Genomic DNA, 21,350 nt, shown 5'->3' with positions numbered 1-21,350 from the left:
AGCCAGTCAGAAACTGGTGAGAACAAAGAGAATATTCAAAATGTCATTTGTGAGGAAATGGTGTTCAAATAGATTCTATCTTCTTACTTTCTTCAGAGAAATCTGTGAGATTACTACTACCTTGGTCAACTATCTGTTATGTTCAACAGTGGGGGCATCTATAAGAAGCAGGGCAGAAAAATGGAATGTTTATGTATCCTGGATAAACATTCTTTATTCCGTAGGGACACCTACTCCTTAAAAAACAAACCCACAATAAATGAAGTATCACTAAGAGGAAAAAGCCAGTATTTCAGGGTTCTTCATACTACTAAAAATTTGAAGACTGACAATGAAATAAGGATTATTTGTATTATATATAAGGGAATAGAAGTATTAAAGAATTAAAGCAAGGAGAAATTATTTCATTTTTATACTTCAGCAACCTGTCTGTAACTTGGAAACTTTTCCCAAATCCTTAAAACCACATTCCCATCTTTACTCATTTTTTTCCTGTCAACACAACAGAGCCTTTTCCTGTCCACCCAGTACTGTGTTTTATTGCCTATTAAGCTTACTGTAGAATCTTGTTTCTTGGTTAATCTAGAAGTTATATTAAGGTATAGAGTAAACTTATTGAGTTTTTAATTTTTTTATTTGTGTGTGTCATGCACATACAATGGTGTATGTATGAAGTATGTGCATGTATGGAGGTCAGAGGGTAACTTCAGGAGTGGCTCTGTTCTTTGACCTTGTTTTGAGGGAGTTCTTTTTATTTTTGCTCTGGAAGTATGTATGTGGAAATCTGGCTGATTCTCTGTTGCTACTTTGTATCTTCCTCTGAGGCTGGGATTATAGACTTGAGCCAATCTGGCTTTGGTTTTAAGTAAGAAAGTGTAAGAGTGTGTGTGTGAGTGTGTGTGTGTGTGTTGCATCGTGTGCTTGCCTAGTCCTGGCAGAGGTCAGAAGAGGGTGTTGATCCCCAAGGACTAAAATAAGAGTCCTGTATGAGTCACCATGTGGGTGCTGAAAATTGAACCTGGGTTCTCTGGAAGAGCAGCTCTTAACTGCCAACCCATTTCTCCAGCCACTAGCGCTGGCTTTTTAAATATGGCAAACTCAGGTTGTCAGATCTACATAGCTGGCTTTTTACCTGCTATCTCATCTTGTTGACATGTATTTTATTTTTGAAGGAAGATTTGGATTCTTTCAGAGATAGTCTCAGCTTGTTGTGGCTGGTCTCAAGTTCCTATCTATGCATCCCAAGTGCATGGCTTATAGTCAAGTACCATCGTGCCTAGCTCTCTTTGTCCTTTCAAAAGTTTTCTATCAGCTGGGTGTGGTGGCACATGCCTTTAATCCCAGAGCTCTCTGTTACACAGAGAAATCCTGTCTTTAAAAAAAAAAAAAAAAAAAAAAAGAAAGAAAGAAAATGAAAAAAAAAAAAAAGTCTTTGTAGGTCAAAGAACAACTTGGGAAGTGGTTTCCCTGTGTGTCTTGGGGATATTTATGATTTGCTAGGCATGGCAGAAAGTGTTTATCAACGGAATCATCTCACTGGCCTTAAAATACTACTTCATTGACCTGCCTGCATGCATATGTGCCTTCAGAGGGAAGAAGGGGATGAGACGCCTTGGAGCTGGAGTTATTGCTGGTTGTGAGCGGTCCCATGTAGGTATGAGGTTCTCAACTCAGGTCCTCTGACAGAGCAGTAACTGCTCTTGTATCCTGCGCCATCTCTCTAGTCACCCAATTCTTGACTTTATATTGTTAAATTCAGTACAAAAATCTGGCATATCACAGATGTCTAATGTATTTTAGAAATAATTTCTGAAACAAACTCTACCTTCAATTACCTGTATTTCTGAAACCAGAAATGCAAAGACATTTGTCATGTTGTATATTTGAAAGTCAGTACTGCTTATGCAAGGCTTTGAGCCTCCACCATTATGCCTATTGTGTGCTACAGTTTCCCTTTCATATCCTAGGGGCTCTTAGTTTTGTACTTAAGTGTTAAACATAGCAGAGTGGGACAAGTGTTATGCACTGGAGCTTGGAAAGTTCTGAATTATCTGGGTAATAATCTTTGAAAGAGACCCTGTGTAACACAAATACTTACTTTTTTCCTTTGTGGTGGGTTCTGAGGAGCAGATGGGACTCCTTCACAGGCCCTTTCACCACCAGGTGACATGGATCCCCGAGAGAGGTCTTTTATAAAACCATGTTCATATCTGCTGGAAAAGCCTTCTGCAGGGGAACAATATCCTCCATCTAAATGCAAAGGCTTCCTGTCCCCCACCAAGGGCGATCCTCTATAAAGTCCATCTGCTCGAGGCATAGCGTTCAAAGGGGAGTAGGCGTACATCAAATTGAACTCTGTCCTAAACGCCTGATCTGAGTTTCTCAACAAGCTCTGAGGGCCATCTCCACTCCTGCTTGGGAAGCCAGCCTCGGAGGTGGGAGCAACGGAGGGATGAGAAGCCAGGTCAGGATGACTGCAGTTGAGCAGGGAAGGCCTATCAGCGCAGCTGTGAGTGCTCGAGTCTGGGTATCCCACTTTTGTCAGATCCAGGTCTTTTCGGTGACAAAGCTGAAAGAATAAAGATCAGAGATATAAGGCATGGTAGAAAGGAAAACAGCCAAAGGGCAGAAAGGGAGTAAAGGGACACAAGTGTACAAGGAGAGGGACAGAAGAAAGAAGAAAGAAGAAAGAAGAAGAAAGAAGAAAGAAGAAAGAAGAAAGAAGAAAGAAGAAGAAGAAGAAGAAGAAGAAGAAGAAGAAGAAGAGGAAGAGGAGACTCATTAACATTGGTAGAAGTCCAAGGAGCAAAAGTGTCCCTATACCACATTACTAAGGAATCTCCGTGTTGCTGGGTGAGAATACTGGGGAAGCTGGCATCAGGCAATTGCTCAATTCATTCTGTGTCCTCTGCTTTCTACCAATGTATCAAAGCACAGATAAAGCCTATCACTGAAGTGTATGGCAAAGCGAAAATGCACCAGTGGTAAATCCACATACTCTCCTTTAGCTCCTAACACCAAGATTTTCTCTATTAGGTCAATTGCCTACAAAGAAGGTACCAGAAATCTAAATACAATGTCAAGTATTAACCAAGAACAGAACAATCTATACTTAAGTAACAAGATGGACTCAAACACCCAGGAAATCAATAGTTAACTAGTAAAATACAATCTTTTCAGATTCATAATCTATAGAAAACTCTAGTGACTCAGAATTTGGTTAATTCTCAGGGATTTGGGCCCTGATTATTTTACAGATTGAGATTAAAGATCAGCTAATTTGTGTGATATGACTTTCTCACGTACTCTGGTGCCTCACATTTGACCATGTCCCCTGGAGGGGGAGACCTGGTGGCACTCAGAGGAAGGACAGCAGGTTGCCAAGAAGAGACTTGATACCCTATGAGAATATACAGGGGGAGGTAATCCCCCTCAGGAACAGACGTAGGGGAGGGGAATAATGGGAAAATGGGGGGGGGGGGGAGGGAGGAATGGGAGGATACAAGGGATGGGATAAACATTGAGATGTAACAAGAATAAATTAATAAAAAGGAAAAAAAAAAAGATCAGTTAATTTGCTGGGCAGTGGTGATGCATGCCTTTAATCCCAGCACTCAGGAGACAGGGGGCAGGCAGATCTTCTTGAGTTCAAGGCTAGCCTGCTCTACAAAGTGAGTTACACAGAGAAAAAAACCCTCTCAAAAAAAAAAAAACAAAAAAACAAACAAAAAAAAAATCTGCTAATTTCTAAAAGGTACAGAGATTATAACTTTCTCTTTAGGAGGAAAAAGGCTCCATGTAGATTTACAGGGTTAATAATTACTACAATTATCTACAGCTTATAATAAAAGCTAATAGTAAAAATCTCAATTTTGGATCTCTGCAGCAAGAGTGTTTCTGAGAAAAGCACTCAGGTTGATATCCTAAGAGGTGCCAATCACTCTACAGCAACTGTATCCCAGCCACTGTAGCTTGTAACCCAGAGTGTGAGGTTATGCTTCCTTGCATATTTACACCCAGCAAGGCACTCCAAGAAAACAAAGGAAAGCCAAAGAAAGTTGGATTCCCTTAGGAAGCTGCTCACTTATCACCCAAAGTTGTCAGTTTAACTCCAATAATACATTGCTGACATGATACTGGATCAGTGCCTATAAACTTTACTTTCCTTGTTAACAAACAGGTATTATTCACTACTTTCTTAAACAAGGCTCTCATGCACACAGAATCTGCATCTTTTGAAGATTCTCTTCCTTAATGAAACTCTTCAGCCATTGCTTACCCCAAATGACAACAACAAAATCAACCACAACATATACACAGCTACTTAATTTCCCTTGGTCTATTCCCATGGTCCTGTACAACAGTTAAAAAGAAGATTCACTCTTCTTGTTGTGAATGTGGCTGCTCTCCAGCCCAGCACCTCCACAATCAGAACCACACTCATGCACACTCACTCTCAGCCTCCATGTGTGACTGAGATGTTGTGATAACTACCAACTCAGGTGACAGGGATATGTTCATGAGGGTATGTTCTGGAGGAAAGAAAAGCATCTTCTTATTTATCTTCGAGTCAAGAAGCAAAACACAACAATAAGTACAGGCAAGCATGGAGGTTAGCCACAATTTTTGGGGGTAGGAGTAGGGATGGTTAAGAATGCACACGGCATGGTGGCACATGCCTGTCATCCTAGCATTCGAGGAGGCAGAGGCAGGTGGATCTCTGAGTTCGAAGCCAGCCTGGGCTACAAAGCCAAGGCTACACAGAGAAACCCTGTTTTGAAAAAACCAAAAACCGAAAATGAAACAACCAAACAAAACCAAAAAGATTGCATACAGAAATGTTTTTAACTGCAGAACTCATCTCCATGGACAAAGTAGTTTGCTAAATGCTTCTTGGTGTCTTGGAAAGCACTTAAGAAAAACTGGTCATAATGTCTCATGCTGAAAGTAAACACTCAAGTGTAACTCAGAAAAGAGCTAGGTGAGATGGTACAATGTTATATTATTTTATAACTTAGAGGACTTTCTTATGGGATGTGCCTTATCCCTTAGTCTTCCTAGAGGAACTGTTTCTTCACCTCATACCTTCTGACCATAGTCTTTCATAATTCTCTTACCAGCTTCAGACCTATCAGTTATCTAGAGGTATACATACCTGGAAACCAACAAGAGGAGATGGCCGTTCCTCTCAAGTACCTCTAGCAGAGTTAGAATCCACTGTACTTTACAGACCACAAAACAAACAACAACCAAACAAACACCCTCCAATACCATGTATACGTATATTTCTTCTGTGACCTATATAGGATACATAGGACAGGGCATTTAGCTGAGGCAGTACCTTTCCTAGCACATGGGGACAGGACAGTGAGCTCTAGATGGAATGATGTGAACGGCAACAAGAAAGCAAAGCTAGCAGCTATGACAAGGACTGAGGGTACTAAGGGCTGGATAAGGGGAGGGCTCTCAATATACACATTATGAACAACTGTGGCCCAGAGAGCAGACATAGGCTACACCATGATAGGTTATATGGAGGTACTTCAGCAAAACAAGGTTTGGAGAGTGCGTGTTTTTCAATATAGATCTGAGAGTACATGACAAGGGAAAGGCAAGGCTAAGAATACTCTGTTCTCTCAAGTTGCTTTCATTCTTCTTGATTCTTTCCCCTCATTCTCTCTGTGTACCTCATCCCCTCAGCACTAGATATGTCCCCAATGCATGTTTCCTATTCAAAGTTTTTTCCTCCCCACTTGACATTGGCTTTACTTGTGATAGTTTTTTATTTCACTGTCACTTTATTTTTCAAAAAATATTTTGAGATTCTATTTTTATTTTCTGTGTATGAGTGGTCTGCCTGCCTGGCTGCATGCTGTGACCAGAAAGGTCAGAAGAAGGCAATAAATCCTCAGAGACTGGAATTTCAGATAGCTGTGAGGAACCATAAGAATGTGTTGGGAACTCAAAATTGGGTCATCTAGAAGAACAGCCAGCATGCTTAACTCAGTCATCACTCTAGCCTGCATTTTATTTTCTTAAATTCTATCAAAAATTTGTTTCAACATTTTCTTCTTCTAAATAACAACTGTATGTTAAAAAAATGTAATATAGAAGTAAACTGTGTACTATGTCATCTTTCAATATACTATTTCCTTTTACAAGACAGGGTCTTGCTAATGTGCTCAGAGTGGGCTCAAACATAGTGTCTTCAACTGTGGGGATTATAAATGTACGGCCAACGCCCAACTTTGTCATAGTTTTTGATTAAAAAAAAGCTTGCAAACCAACCTTTTTTGTACTTAAATATAGCAAAGACCATTGCTATCAGATTGATGACAAAGACTAGAATGATGGTGATACTGCCTTACTAAATTAGTATTTTATAATCATGTATCTGAATTCTTGCTATTTAATGTTACTTCTTTCCTTCCTGATAATCTTTTGAAATTTATTTTATTTTTTCATTTCATTTTATGTATGTATGTATGTACGTACGTACGTTATAACTGCATATATGTCTGTGTACCATGTGCCTGGTGCCCGTGGAAGCTAGAAAGAGCATCAGATCCCTGGAGTTAGGCGGTTATGAGCCAACATAACCCTGGGAATCAAAGCCCAGTCCTTGGCAAGAACATCAAGTGCTCTCAACTGCTAAGCCATTTTCTAGCCTCTAAAATCTTTTAACTTACTTTTAAAAATTACGTGTCAATGTGTATGTATGTATCTCTGCATGTGAGGGCAGATGCCTGAGGAAGAGACAGAGGCAGCTCCATCCCTTGGAGGTCGGGTTTTAAGTAGTTGTGGCCCACCCAATCTGGGTGCTGGCAATGGAGTTCTGGTTCTTTGCAGGAGCAGTACAATCTCTTGACTACTAAGCTATGCTTTTAGTTACTTGTTTTAATGTTTAAACATTACATTTATTTATTTTATGTCTATGTGAGGAGGTCACAGGTTCAACTTGTTAAGTTGGTTTTCTATTTCTACCACGTGGGACTGAACTCAGGTAGTCAGGCTTGGCAGCAAGTGCCTTTACTTTACTGACAAACCAATCTGCTTCCTGGTATACCTGTTTTGTTTTGGAGACAGGGTTTCTCTGTGTATCCTTGGATGCCCTGGACTCGCTTTGTAGACCAGGCTGGCCTCGAACTCACAGTGATTCGCTTACTTCTGCCTCCCGAGTGCTGGGACTAAAGGCGTGCGCCACCACGCCCGCCTGCTTCCTGGTATTTTAAAATTATGCTTAGCGATTCACTAAAACCTATGTTTTCTTTCTTAAAACACTTCATTTACATAGCATTTTACATGTATTAAAAATGAAGCAAGGGTAGAAAATGTATAAATTTGCTTGTTTTGGAAGACACCCAATTTCTGTAATTTCATATTATAATGAAATGTGCTATGATAAGGTACAGCTCTACCTTACTATAAAATTCTAATTGCTAATGGAAAGCTTCACTGTTAGGTAGACAAAGTTAGAAAGGTCTGAATTCCTCTTTATTATCTGATTTAAAAGAATGACACAGGAATATGATAAATTCTCTAGAAAAACCAAATGAAACCAGAATAGTATTTTTTCCATCTAGAAAGGTTTGCTCTATAGTAAGTGAACACTCGACTGAGTTAGAAATAGAGCAGCACATCGACATGGGTTCAGTTGCTAGCGCCTTTAGAATCCAGGTGTTGTCAATCATTACACAGAAAAGTCTCAAGAAGAGGTTGATCAAGACAACACCCAGGAGCGAAAGTCAGAGGTTTTTAGTGGGTGGATCAAGTCCCTCCCCCATTTAATTAAAGCAACATGCAACATGAGGTAGTTTTATTTGTTTTGTGTTCCTCCCCACCCCAAGTCAGGGTTTCTGTGTACCCCTGGCTGTCCTGGACTCACTCTGTAGACCAGGCTAGCCTTGAACTCACAGAGATCCTCCTGTCTCTGCCTCCTGAGTGCTGGGATTAAAGGCGTGCACCATGCCCAGCAAAAAATGTGTTTTTAAAACACATGGGTTATATTCACATCTGCCACCTGAAGTTGAATATACTGAAAGGACTGTGTATAACATTTTTAGGAACAGCCAATATACGTATTTCTAATGTAATTCAACCATGGATGCATGTTATTAGCCTCTAGTGTACCTCTTAGTCCTAATATGTTATAATGAGGGAAAATCACCTGCAGTGGGAAAAACAAAAGAACAACCCCTATCCCCACCCCCACCCCCCTTGCTGTAAGCAATACCCCAATGTTTCTAAGTCTGTTTCCCTGAGGTGGCAGTGGAGGTACCAAAGAACCTGGGAAAGACACTTTACATAGGAAGAGCCCTAGACACACAGACCTGAGCCTGCATTATAGTCAGAGCTCCCAGGCTCATGAAACTAATGGGTACCACAGGCACCTAGACACCTCTTTTAACCAACACAAATACTAAAGATAAAGACTCCACATGCTTACTACCTAAAATTAAGATCAAAGGACTGAATGCCAAAAGAAAGGTGAATGGGATCTTGGCAGCACTATTACTATTCTGGCAAGAACAGGGCTGCCAAGACAGGAGGCTACCATCTACCATCCCATAGTGACCCTAGGTTGCCAATTTTCTTAGAAATGAAGAAGGAAGACAGTTAAGAAACATCTGAAATGATATTATATTTGAAATGAAAAGGGATAAACAATGACTTTCTTATCAATCATTCCCAACAACCAAACCCCAATCACCTCAAACTGCAGAGGAGTGTTCGAGCGACTAGCAGTAGTAAGAGATGTGATTGGTGAGAACATGAGGCTGTATCCATTTCGACACTCCTCTTCTCCTGGGTGAGTCTGGCCAGGTGTGGTCAACTGGGGACTCTTTGAGCCTGAGCTGGGAGGGGGCGGTGTAACTGGAGACAGAGGCCGAAGCAACTTGGTGATATTCTGCTCCATCAGATAGCGAGACTTCCATTTCTTTAATGGGCTCAGTAAGTCTGTGAAACACAAAGCTTGGATGAGAGCTGAATCATATCTTACTGGAAGGTAGGTAGCAAAAGCACTGACCTCTAACTGTAATGAACCCTCTTTTTTTGTTCGTTTGACTTTGGCTTTTTTTGAGACAAGGTTTCTCTGTATAGCTGTGGCTGTTCTGGACTCCATTTGTAGACCAGGCTAGCGTCACAGCACCCTGCTTTTAACTCTTCTTACACCTCATCCCATTAAATAATCTCCTCTAATCAAACCCAAAGCCTAACACACTATTTCCCCCCCCCCCCAAGACAGGGTTTCTCTGTGTAGCCCTGGTTGTCCTGGAACTCACAGAGATCCAACTGCCTCTGCCTCCTAAGTGCTGGGATTAAAGGCATGTGCCACCACTGCCCAGATAACCAAACATATTTCTAATCACTGCAATGAATATAACTTCTGAGGCATTCCATGTCTGAGAGAAACTCTACATGAATACAGACAATTTTAATGAACAAGCCACCAAGGGGTTTACTTTTTTCCCCCTCCTGAAGTGAAACATTAAACTTGTGTTAAAACCACTCTACTTAACTTCTATACCTGCTAAGTTGTCATATCTGTACTTGTCTTTTCTTATGTATCTATGTGCTCTTTCAGCAGTTCTTCTGGCAAACACTCCTGAGTAGGAGACAAATATGATTTTGCATCCTCATCTAGCTCCTGGAGTTCAACAGTTGAACACTAGGAGCGAGAAAAGACAATAGTTTCTATAAAAAAAATTCTCAATAGCAGGCTACCAAGCTAGCAGGCTACCAAGAAGAGACTTGATACCCTATGAGCATATAAAGGGGGAGGAAGTCCCCCTCAGTCACAGTCATAGGGGAGAGGAGTAAGGGGAAAATGGGAGGGAGGAATAGGAGGATACAAGGGATGGGATAACCATTGAGATGTCATATGAATAAATTAATAAAATTAAATTAAGAAAAATTCTCAGCTCGTTCTGATTAGACTAACTGTACTCTTAGGTCCATTTTAAAAACCAAGTTACTGTACTAGGTATTTTAGTGACTGTGTTCTATGGTTACTTGTTTTCCTTGTTTTGTTTTTTTTGAGACAGGGTCCTGTAACTTGCTGTGTAAACCAGGCCAGTCTCGAACTCAGAAATCTGCCTGCCTCTGCCCCAGGCCCTAGTGCTAGGACTAAAGGCATGAGCCACTAGGGCCAGTATGGTTACTTGTTTTTAAAGACAAAACATATCTCAGAGGACAAATCTTTATTTATTCACTGGGTAGTTAAAAACATCATTTATTTACTTAGTATATGCTATATGCAAAGTTAGGTGTGTAAGTGTCACTATATACTGTTTCGAAAGACCTTAGAGAAAATATGTAAAATATGCCTGGAACCCACATGAAGGTAGAAGGAGAGAACTGACTCTCAAGTTATCTTCTGAACTCCACATGCATAGTGCTGCCCCTCAGTAATAGTGATAAACACAAACACCACCCTCCAAAGTAGGTAAAGTCAGATATAGTGTCAAAGAACTATAGCCCCAGCTACTCAAGTGGCTGAGGTAAATAAAAGGACTGCTTCAGCCTAGGAGTTCAAAGTTAGCCTGGGCCTCAACAACACTATGAATTCCATTTCTTAAAAAATAAAACAAATAAAAGAACAACACTATTTAGGTGATGTTTACCAGGCATTGCATGGTATGCTTGATATGAAAACAAGATGTCTATAAATCTAGCATTACTGTTATTATCATCACCCTGTACAGAAGATGAAGACTCATGTGTCCCCTGCCCTGTATGGTGCTAGAGCTCATATTTGGGGCCTTACATACCCTAGACAGGTGCTTTTGCCAATAGAGCTTTCATTTCCAGTTACCCTGTCTACACTCTTAATAAAAGCATGCTAAAGTGTAGCCCCATGGCGTAGTGGAAACAATAACAATCATACCAAGCCTTCAAGGCAAAATCTGGATCACGATCAAGGATGTGCTTAGAAAGATTCATTCCTCTGATGACAATGGTCAATATATAACTAGAATTGCAAAACTACTGGAGTTAGTAGAATAGCCAATACAAAGAGATATCAGGCACTGACTATATTAAAATGGATAGGATACTTATTTTTCTTGTTTCTCAGGATTTTTCATTTTCCTACATTGAAAGAGCAACTTTCCCTTTTGGTCTTTATAGCACATGTTGTTTTATCCTTTTAAAAGTGTTTAGGTACAAAAAGCAAAGATGTAATTCAAGCCTAATCTGCACAATAATTTTAACCACCTTTAAAGACTTAAAACCCAATCTTTAAGAATTCCGTACTGAGGGTTCAACAATATAGCTGCTTAAATACATTCTGTGAAAAGCATTGTAGGAAAACCAGGGAAAGCGGGAGGGCAGTTGAAGGGGAAACACAACACCTGCTACACAAATGAATGAATATAGTATCAACAAACAAACTTGAATCTGCCTGAATTCATAGGTCATTTGTTTACTTATTTTTTTGCATACTGTCAACAAATGTAGACACACACACACACACACACTTTAAAAACCTTGCCACAGTATTTCCCAGGATTATACAAACAAACACATACTTAAACCTACACACACAGATTTCTGTTAGTGAATACAATTTTGTTAGTCTCTTTCTTTGGGGGTAGTGTGAGGTTTGTTTTGAAATAGGGCATTACTATTGTGAATTGGGCTGACCTTGAAGTGGCAAGGCAGTTCAGGCTGGCTTCAAAATAGCATCCTTCTCCTGTCTTTGCCTTCCAAAAGCTGGGATTACAAGCATATGTTACCATACCTAATTTATGAATACTATTTTCCTTTACTGAAATTATAAGTGTACTCCAGTGACAAAAAAATGTCTTCCACTTGTCTTTGTACTTGTTTTGTTATTTATAGGGCTGTCTTTTTTCTTTTCTTTTCTTTCTTTCTTCTAATATAAAGAGTGACTATGGGAGCCAGGTGGTGGTGCCAACCTGGTCTACACAAAGAAACCCTGTCTTGAAAAACAAACAAACAAACAAAAACACAATAAGTAAGGGCCTAGGAGATGTGCATGCTTGAGAATCTGAGTTTGCATCTCCAATACTCATATGAAAAGCTAAATATAGCTGCACTCTTGCCTGTATTTCCAGTGCTAGGGGTGGGAGGGGACCAGATGACTGGAGCTTGCTGGCTGGCAGCCTAGCTGGAGCTTCATTGAGACAATCTCTCAAAGGATTAGTGTGAAGAGCACTGGAGCAGGACACCTGACTGCTGCCTCTGATCTTTGTGCATATATATCCACATATTTACTTATGCTTACTACCTCTGTATTTACTCTCTTGTGAATAATTTGCTAATGTTCAGCTTACATTGTGTCAGTATCTGGTCTTTCTTGTTTGAGTTCTGTAAACAAAGATGCTGATTGTCAAAAACGTTACAAATACACATTTTTATTTTGTTTGCTTTTAAATTTTATTTACTGGTGCAGGAGAGATGGCAGTGGTTAAGAGCACTGTCTCTTCTTGCAGAGGAACCAGGTTCAGTTGCCTGCTCCCACAAGGCAGCTCACAGCCATCTAGGACTCCAGTTTCAGAGAATCTTAATGCCTTCTTCTGAACTCCATGGGCACGAAAACCATGTGGTGCACATACATATGTATAAGCAAAACACTCATATACAAAAATTAAATCTAAAAAAAGTTTTTTATTGCTTTTACTACAATGCTTTTATTAGCCAAATGTATCTAATTATATCTTTGCAATTCTATCTCTGAACTATGAAAATAATACTCATTGGCCTATCACCTTTAGTTAACTCTTAATTCCTATTTAGCCTGTAAATAATTTTATTTCATGTCTATGTGTATTTGTGTATGGATGTATGCATGCTATGTCATGCACTTGGAAGTCAAAGGACAACTTGGGAAGTTGAATTCTCTCCTTCACCATGTGCATCTTAAGGACTTATCTAAGTTGTCAGACTTGGCAGCAGGTCCCATTTATTTTTTGAAAAGGTCTCACAATACTTAGCCCAGACTGGTCTGTAACTCAATGTTTATGTGTGTTTTTGAGACAGAGTCTCTCACTGTGGCCCAGTATGTATTTTAAGCTGGGGTGGTATTAGCAGTTGGCAATTTGTCTGCCAGTCTCCCAATTAATCGTAATAGGTACAAAGCACCAATAAAAGAATTTGTTTTGAGGGTTGAACTGAGGGACACACACATGCTAGGCAAACATTCTACCACTTAGCTATATTCTCCATCCTACTTTATACTTAAGGGGAAAAAAGTGTGTGTGGCCGTTCTGTCAAGTCCATTTGTGGAGGTCAGAGGATAACTTTTGGGAGTGGGTGCTCTCCTTTTACCCTGCTGAAGCAATCAGTACCTCTACTGCATAGCTAGCTGGTCCACTCACCTGTCTCCACAACCTCATTTGCCACAGCAGTGCTGAGATTATAGTGGCACTCCACTATACCTTATTTACAACTGAGCTAAAATATTCCCCCTAGCTTATTTCTACTGATCATCAACAACAACAACTCAACAACAACCACAAACCAGTATCTTTTCTGAATAGTATTCTCTTTCTTATACAATAATATAGAATTATCTTAACATGCACACACCCACCCACCTTTCTGAGAGGCAGGGTCTTGTAATGTCATTTAGGTTGGCCTCAAACTCATGATTTTCCTTTCTTAAGAGTCTCCAGTGCTGGAATTTCTATGCATATACAGTATCTAGCAATACTGATAAATTAAAAGGAAAAAACAAACAAACCTGGCTAGTCATGCTCTAGCTACCCAACTCTAGTTCTCAGATTTTCTTTGGGAAATATTAGCATAATATTCCCTGCACCCACCCTAATCTCACCCCGAGAAAGGGCTTCTTTGTGTAGCTTTGGCTGTCCTCAAACTCAGAGATTTGCCTGCCTCTGCCTCCCTGAGTGCTGGGATTACAGGCATGTGCCACTGCACCCTGCTAGCATAATATTCTTATCAATAAATTATAATTAGACAACCAAGTGCATATTACAAGGGGAAAAAAATCTAACACAGTACTCAGGTAATATAATTAGAGGGAGCACCCTCATTAATGACTATGCATGATTTCTTTCAGCTATTCGAGCTTTGATTCCCTCTTTGTAAATGAAAAACTTGGTTTTCAGGGTTCTCTACTTTTTATTACTATTGTGAATAGAACATACTTTTCCATTTGTCCATCTTTATGTTATAATTAAATGTTTAAATACTGGTTTTGTATTTAGCCACTCAATAAATGGCTACTAGTTTTTTCAGCAGATATTCTTGCATTTTCTAGTTATCTAACTGTATTACTTGCATATGACAACAACCTCTTTACTAGTACTTACATCTCTTTTTCTTTTGGAAGAGAAAACATGCTTTTAGCTAAAAAATAATCAAGTAAGGTAACTTGATAATTCCCTTGCGGGGGTGGGGGGGGGGTGAGAGGGAGTTCAAGACAGGGTTTCTCTGCGTAGCCTTGACTGTCCTGGACTCACTTTGTAGATCAGACTGGCCTTGAACTCAGAGATCCGCCTGCTTCTGCCTCCCAAAGTGCTGGGATTAAAGGTGTGTGCCACCACCATTGCCCGGTGATAATTCATATTTTTGAGCTTGTAGTGTGTGTGTCATATGTGTATAAATCCATGTGTGAGTGGACACATACAACTGCACGCAGAAGCAAGAGGACACTAGATATCTTCTTCTACAGCTTCCACTTTGTCCTTTAAGACAGTTTCTCACTAGACATGAACATTACTGTTTTGGCTTGGCTGGCTAGCCAGCTAGCTCCAGAAATCTACCCATTTCTGCCTCCCAACACTGTAATTATAGGGATATGCATCCATGTCTGTCTTAAAAAAAAAAAAAAAAAAGGATTATGGGATTCTATTCAAATTTGGGTTCTTATGCTTGTAAACCAAGTGTTCTTGCCCACTGAACCATCTTCTTAGCTTTAATAGCTCACCCCACTAACCCTCTGAGACAGGGATTGTCTGTGTAGCTCTGGCTATTCTGGAACTTGCTCTGTAGACCAAGCTGGCCTCCAACCCAGAGACCGCCTGCCTCTGCCTGAATGCTGTGATTAAAGGAATATACCACCATGCCTGACTTGATAGCTCATTTTAATGTTTAGTTCTCATAACAAATATTTTGATTACAGCATACTATGTATCAACTATTTTAAGGTGTTGTAATTCTTAAAAATGATGACTTCTCAAGGTCTTATTGTGCATCCCAGTATTATAGATAAAAATTATTTTTTAAAAATCAAAATTATGGTTTATCTGTAAAGCAGGAGATACAAATGCTCAGCTGTTATTGTTTCCTTACATTAAGGGGAAAGCCGCTTCAGTAAAAAAAAAAAAAAATAGGTGCATTTGAGAGTACAGGAAAATGTGTGTTCTGGCAAACAATAGTATATATTCACTTATAAGTAGATATTAGCCCAACATAGATGTCTTCTGAGAGACTCCACCCAGCAGACTGGGACAGATACTGGAAATCATAGTTTAAGAGATTAATATCTGTCCTGCCCCAGGTTAACTACAGCTATTTTAAAATTTAACAGGAGTCTGTCTTGATTGATTGTTAGCAGGTTAAAAAAATACTGCTGTAGTAAAAATTACAGGCCTAATAAACATTCTTAAGACACTTTTAAAGTCATGACCACCAGTCTTATATTTATAAGATATAGTTTACAACAGAAAGCTAAAGACAGACAAGAATTGAGCACAGATATGCTGGTCCTCAAGCTTATCAGAGATTTGCTGAATATGGCATTAAATATATTTAAATTAATTATGACAGAAAATCTTACATCTTAGCAATAACTCCCATGGTCTCTGAGAAGATTTGGCATGGCAGAGGATCTAACTCTGGATTGTGGTCTCTAACCACTGGAAAAAACTGCCCCAACGCTTCCCCTGCTGCTTGGCCCAGCATGTACTGTGGACAAACTGGACACCCGGAGAGTGACTGTCTCACGTTGCTGAATACGAGGTGAGGTCAATCTCTTCCGTGTTCTCCTTCCACAAAAAGAGCCTCTCATCTTCTGTGCCTCTGTGCCTGACAGCCAGACTGTCTCTGTCCATGGTGCCATGTTACCACAAGAGACAACTAAGACAACTGTCTAGGTACCAGGAGATGTCTAGTCACCTCTGTAATTTTGATTGGTACACATAAAATCATCTAGGTTACAATTTATTCTTCTCAGGTCTCTGATTACATTGATGGCTAAGCTAATGGTAGCTTGACAGCTAGAAGACAATTAGATCTACTGTTAGTACGCTAGTCAATCCATTAGCTAGTTAGAACTACTAGGTACTAGGTCTCTTTTATTTAAAGACAAGCAGGCTTGCTTTGCTCACAGGTTTCATGTTAAATAAAAAATAGTTTTTAGTGTAACTCAACTGCCTGTGTCTCTTAATGAATAACTGGATTTAAAAAGGTGTGGTTTCGATAAGGTCTGAGGATCTGAAAGTTTAAGTTTGGCGAGTCTAAGATATTTAAGGGTTTAAGAAAGCATTTAATAAAGGTTGATACATGAAAGATAAAAATGTTAAAAGGTCTAAAAAACTGTTCCAAAAAGGTGTTTTAAGGTTGTCTATTAAAAAATGTTTCAAGTTAATAAATGCAAGTGTCTAAGAGTCTGAAAAAGTGTTTTAATATTTGAGGGTCTAAGAAGTGTTTAAATGTTGATAAGTGCAAGTTATAAAAGTTAAAGTTTTAAGGGCGCTTCTCATCATGCTAAAAATGAGTCTGTCCAATCTGTATATCAAGTCTTCTGAACTGAAAAAAAAAAAAAAAAAAAAAAAAAGCTCATGTTTTTACTAGGTTTCAAAGGCATAAGCCTACTGTAGCTGTCTTATGAACACAATTTTAACTTCTGTCCCTAGTCTGCATTTGTCTCAGCAGATTTTCATCTGGCTAACAGACTCCATCCAGAGCTGCTGAGATACAGATCTGCAGGAAGCTGATGTAAACCAGTCCAGCAGATATGACTACTCCCTGTCTCTTCAACTGGATCAGCTAAACAGACACTTTTGATAAATGCCCTAGTGGCCTTTGACTAACTTTTTCAGCCTTTGTAGGCTCTGAAAATAGCGCTCCTAATGTCAGCAGGAAGAAGCTTCAGAAAAAAGAGTGACTCCGCCTAGTTTCCCATTTTATAGGCTGAAATGCTAAGTCAAGGGCAATTCTTTGATGTAAGAGACAAACGGGCCTTTAGTTCTGTTTCTCCAAGTCATGCTTTGTACCCTTTGCATGATAGACTTTATGTTATGTTTGTTCAATTGTTCTCCTTGATTGACTACCCCAGTGTCTACTGACCTTTGGTTCCTACTTTCTATGGCGCAAATTATGGTACTAAGACAAAAATATACAACTATACAATCTCTAGACCTGCTTTAAGACTGAAGCAGTTACAAGAAGAATGGGGGAATAAAGGAACCAGCCCTCCCCCCTGTAAGGACTCCCATTAAGGCCAAAGTCTGGGAAAAGTCGGCTTACCCAGTCCCTCCCTTAAGGACCCCCATTAAGGGCAAAACATGTAATTTTCTAGAGGGTTCAGCTTGACTCAAGGACAGCCAGCTTGTGTAGGGTCCAGCTTGACTCAAGGACAGACAGCGATATCAGATCATTCTGTGTGTGTTTGTGTGTGTTTGTGTGTGTGCGCGTGCATGCGTGCGTGCGCGTGTCAGGGACAGGAAAAACCTTGAAAAGTCCAGCTTGACTCAAGGACAGTCAGTTTGTGTTACAGCTTGTTTTTAAAAATTTCCACTACCCCAAAATTGTACTTACCCCTCCCCAACTAAGAAAGTCCCAATGTTAGTCTATTAACCAATCAAGTTTCTCTGCTAAGTTCTGTTTCTGTAAAGAGTATAAAAAGCCCATGCTTCTGCTCCTCGGGGTCTCCAGTTCAAAAGAGTTGGCAGACCCTATCCTGTTGGCTCAATAAATTCCTGTGCGTTTGCATTGACAATAGACTCCATCTCTCAGTGGGGATTCTGGCAATAGACTAGAAATCTCTCTGGAGGTCTCAGTTTTACAGGTCCATGAGATGGTGCAAAGGCTGACTGCTTAAAGGTAAATTCTCAAGACCCACAAGGTAAAAGCAAAGAACTGACTGCTGCAAATTATACTCCAAAACCTACATGGGTGTCAAGTGTGTAAGCATACATGTGTGTGCACAAGTATGTGCATACAACATGCTCATACACTAAGAAAATTTACAAACATCAATGGGCTAGGCATGGTGGTTCATTCTTTAATCCCAGCACTTAGGAGGCAGAGGAAGGCGGATCTCTGAGTTCAAGGCCAGCCTGGTCTACAAAGCCAGTCCTGGACAGCCAAGACTACATAGAGAAACCATGTCTCGAAAAAGCAAAAAACAAACAAAAAAGTCAATGATAGTTACATTATTTCATCAAGATCATGTGAACACAGATCAAGTAACAATTTCTATTTTTCTTTCATCAGTTAAAGCTTGGGCTTTAAAAAGAATCTATATAATTTGCAACTATTAGTAATTATGAACATTTTTTATACTTAAATATTTGGTGTCTACACCTTTGCACATGATAAATCTGGAGAGACTGTTAATTAGAATCTTATTCCGTCATTTTCTATTGAAAAATCTTTTTCTTACTATAGTAACTCATAGACTGTGTGATCACAGAAACAAGATCTAATACTATTTGAATAAAGTACTGAGTGTGGTGGTACCTGCCTTTTCTAACTGGCACTTGGGAAATTGAGGCAGAAAGATGGCAAGCTTGAGGACAGCCAGGACTGCATAGTGAAACCTTGTCTCAAAAAATAAACCCAAACAAATTATAACCAACCAACCAAAACACAAAGAACCCAAAAACAGTAAGGGAAAGCAGTTTACCATGTCCTTATTTCATGGCTATGGTAATAGTCTTCAACACCATGTGCTATAATTTGCCACTAGTGTCATAGGGAAGCTAACTGCATTTTCAGCAAAATACTTTTATTACTAGCTTCCAAGTTTTATTTTAAAATTTTAGACAAAGAATCCAAAATTTTAAAGATGGCTCTACGGAAACTATAGAGTAGAAAGAATATGGGTGCATAGCATTTACTTTATTGTTAAATACAGAATTTCCTTTATGCTCACTCTAACTTGAAAAGTATTGGTTTGTACCACACATCCACTTATGGCCATTCCCAGGTAGTTTCTTAGCATTGTTAAATTTGAGGATGAAAGCCGGGAGTGGTGGCGCACACCTATAATCCCAGCACTTGGGAGGCAGAGGCAAGCTGATCACTGTGAGTTTTAGGCTAGCCTGGTCTACAAAGGGAGTCTAGGACAGCCAAGGATACAGAGAACCCGTCTCGAAAAAAAAAAAAAAAACACTAAATAAATAATTAAATGAATAAAATTGAGGATGGGAAACTTGTCTTCATTTTCTTAAGTATTTAAGTGGTATTTACTTCTAACCAAAGATTTTATTCAACTGTTAGTAGTTCTGAAATTTTCAGTTATTAAGGTATTCCTAGGGGGAGAAAAAAATATGTATATATATACACACACACATACACTATTTACAAATAAACACCACATCTCTTCCCTGTGTCAATGGCAATACCTCTTACTTTTATACAATTTTAGCTTCTTTTCTGACTCCCTCCCCCCGCCTGCCCCCCAAGACAGTGCTTCTCTTGTAGTCCTGGCTGCCCTGGACTTGCTTTGTAGACCCAGCTGACCTCAAACATCTGCCTCTGCCTCCCAAGTGCTGAGACTATAGGTGTGCAACACCACGCCTGGCCAGTCCATCAGCCTTGATTACACATTAAGTATAACCATAGTAGTGGAAAAGTTTATTATCTTTAGTAATTGACAGGAGTATTCTATGTAGAATGAGAGCAGTAATATCTATTATTGGTCTGATACTACACTAAGCATTTTGTATATATTACTCAATTTCTTATTAGATTTCTAAAGAAGGCATTGCTATTCTCACTTTACATAATTAGTTCAGAGAAACTTATCAACACCACATAGTTTAAGGGTAGAGAACTAGTCCTCAAACGAAGATCTGTTTGAAATTTTTCTACTGTATCAACATGTCTCCTCACTTTCTTCAACAACTTTCCTCAGTATTCTTATAAACAAAACTTTTGAAACTCAAATAAAATAATTCCACATGATTCGCCACACCACATTTGAGTGATGGCTACTGACTGGTTTCTTTATGTAATGTTTTCTTGTGTTTACACTGATGCTTAAGGGCAAAGTGTGTTCAGACAATGTTTCTTTATGCTTGATGGAGGAGGTGGAAATGTAATGAAGGCTGACTCCATTGCAGGGAAGGTATGTGGCGACAACGATTTGCCTCTCTAACTGTGTGATGGCCAGGACATGACCTGCTATGTAGCCTTTGATTTCCAAGACTAACTCTGTACTCATGCAGCACGCCCACCAGGTAGAGGGAGGAGGCACACATTACAGTCTATTCAGGTACCCTAACTACACTTTTAAAGCTGTCAATAAGTTGACACAATTGGTGGAAAAATGACTCAAAATTTTTATTAAACTAAACCTGAATCTGCCTCATTAGATGAACAGATTAAACTCTAGATGAACGTAGATAAAACAAATACTAGTGAAATTCTTTTAAATTCAACTTCATAATAATTATTCAGCAAGTCACACAGTGGTTAAAAAATAACCATAAAAACAAACAACTCCTGCCCCACACACAACAAAGCAAAACTCTGAAGTATTATGTTAGCTGTAGCTTTAATGTGAGTTTTAGTAACAAATTTGTTTTCTTTTGAAACAGTGTCTTGCTATGTATCCCAGGTTGGCTTTGAACTTAGAGCAATCTCTTGTCTTATTTTGTTTCCCAAGTGCTGGGATTCTAATATCACCATACCTGGCTATGGTATGTTTTGATTACCCAATATTCAGAAAAACTAATTTGAATTTGAGTACTGGAGAGGATGAGCTTGATACCAGCCTAGATTAAACAGAGAACCCTGTCTAATAACTAAACAAGCAAACAGGGTATCGTAAGTCAATGCACCAATGCTTTCAGCTAGAAGCCTGCAATAGAACGCTGTGAGACAATGGATCAGATCATTTTTTGGGGAAAGTTTACAGTTCTTGGGGACAAGCTCTTTTAAGAGAGGGAGGGAAAAAAAAAAGATAATAATGACTCATCATTAATTTCCTTATTTCCTGCCCCTTTAGTCAGGTCCCACCCAACAAACCAGGTAACACTTCCATTTTGCCCACCCTGAACATCAGCGTTCCACCACTTCCTACTGTCTCCCCTTACAAATACAAATAAAGATTTCCTAAACTTACTACTTTAAACGTATCTAACCTTTTTAATAACCATTTCTGCTGTTATCTGTATACTGTCTAGTTC

General features: G+C 39.4%; 1 protein-coding gene across 14 annotated transcripts in view; it reads right to left on the bottom strand.

The window, feature by feature from the left end:
- Setd5 (SET domain containing 5) overlaps positions 1–21,350 on the bottom strand; it is an 86,807-nt gene that overhangs the window by 5,661 nt on the left and 59,796 nt on the right. For all 14 annotated transcript variants that reach the window (XM_051155039.1, XM_051155044.1, XM_051155043.1 and 11 more), the window contains 2 exons: positions 8,711–8,958; positions 2,099–2,569 (listed from right to left, as the gene is read on the bottom strand). In XM_051155039.1, the coding sequence (XP_051010996.1) occupies positions 2,099–2,569; positions 8,711–8,958 (719 nt within the window). The remainder of the gene's footprint in view (positions 1–2,098; positions 2,570–8,710; positions 8,959–21,350) is intronic.

This window comes from Acomys russatus, chromosome 13 (genome assembly GCF_903995435.1).
Source record: "Acomys russatus chromosome 13, mAcoRus1.1, whole genome shotgun sequence".
Lineage (NCBI taxonomy): Eukaryota > Metazoa > Chordata > Mammalia > Rodentia > Muridae > Acomys > Acomys russatus.
This window is presented reverse-complemented; position numbering and strand designations above follow the sequence as displayed.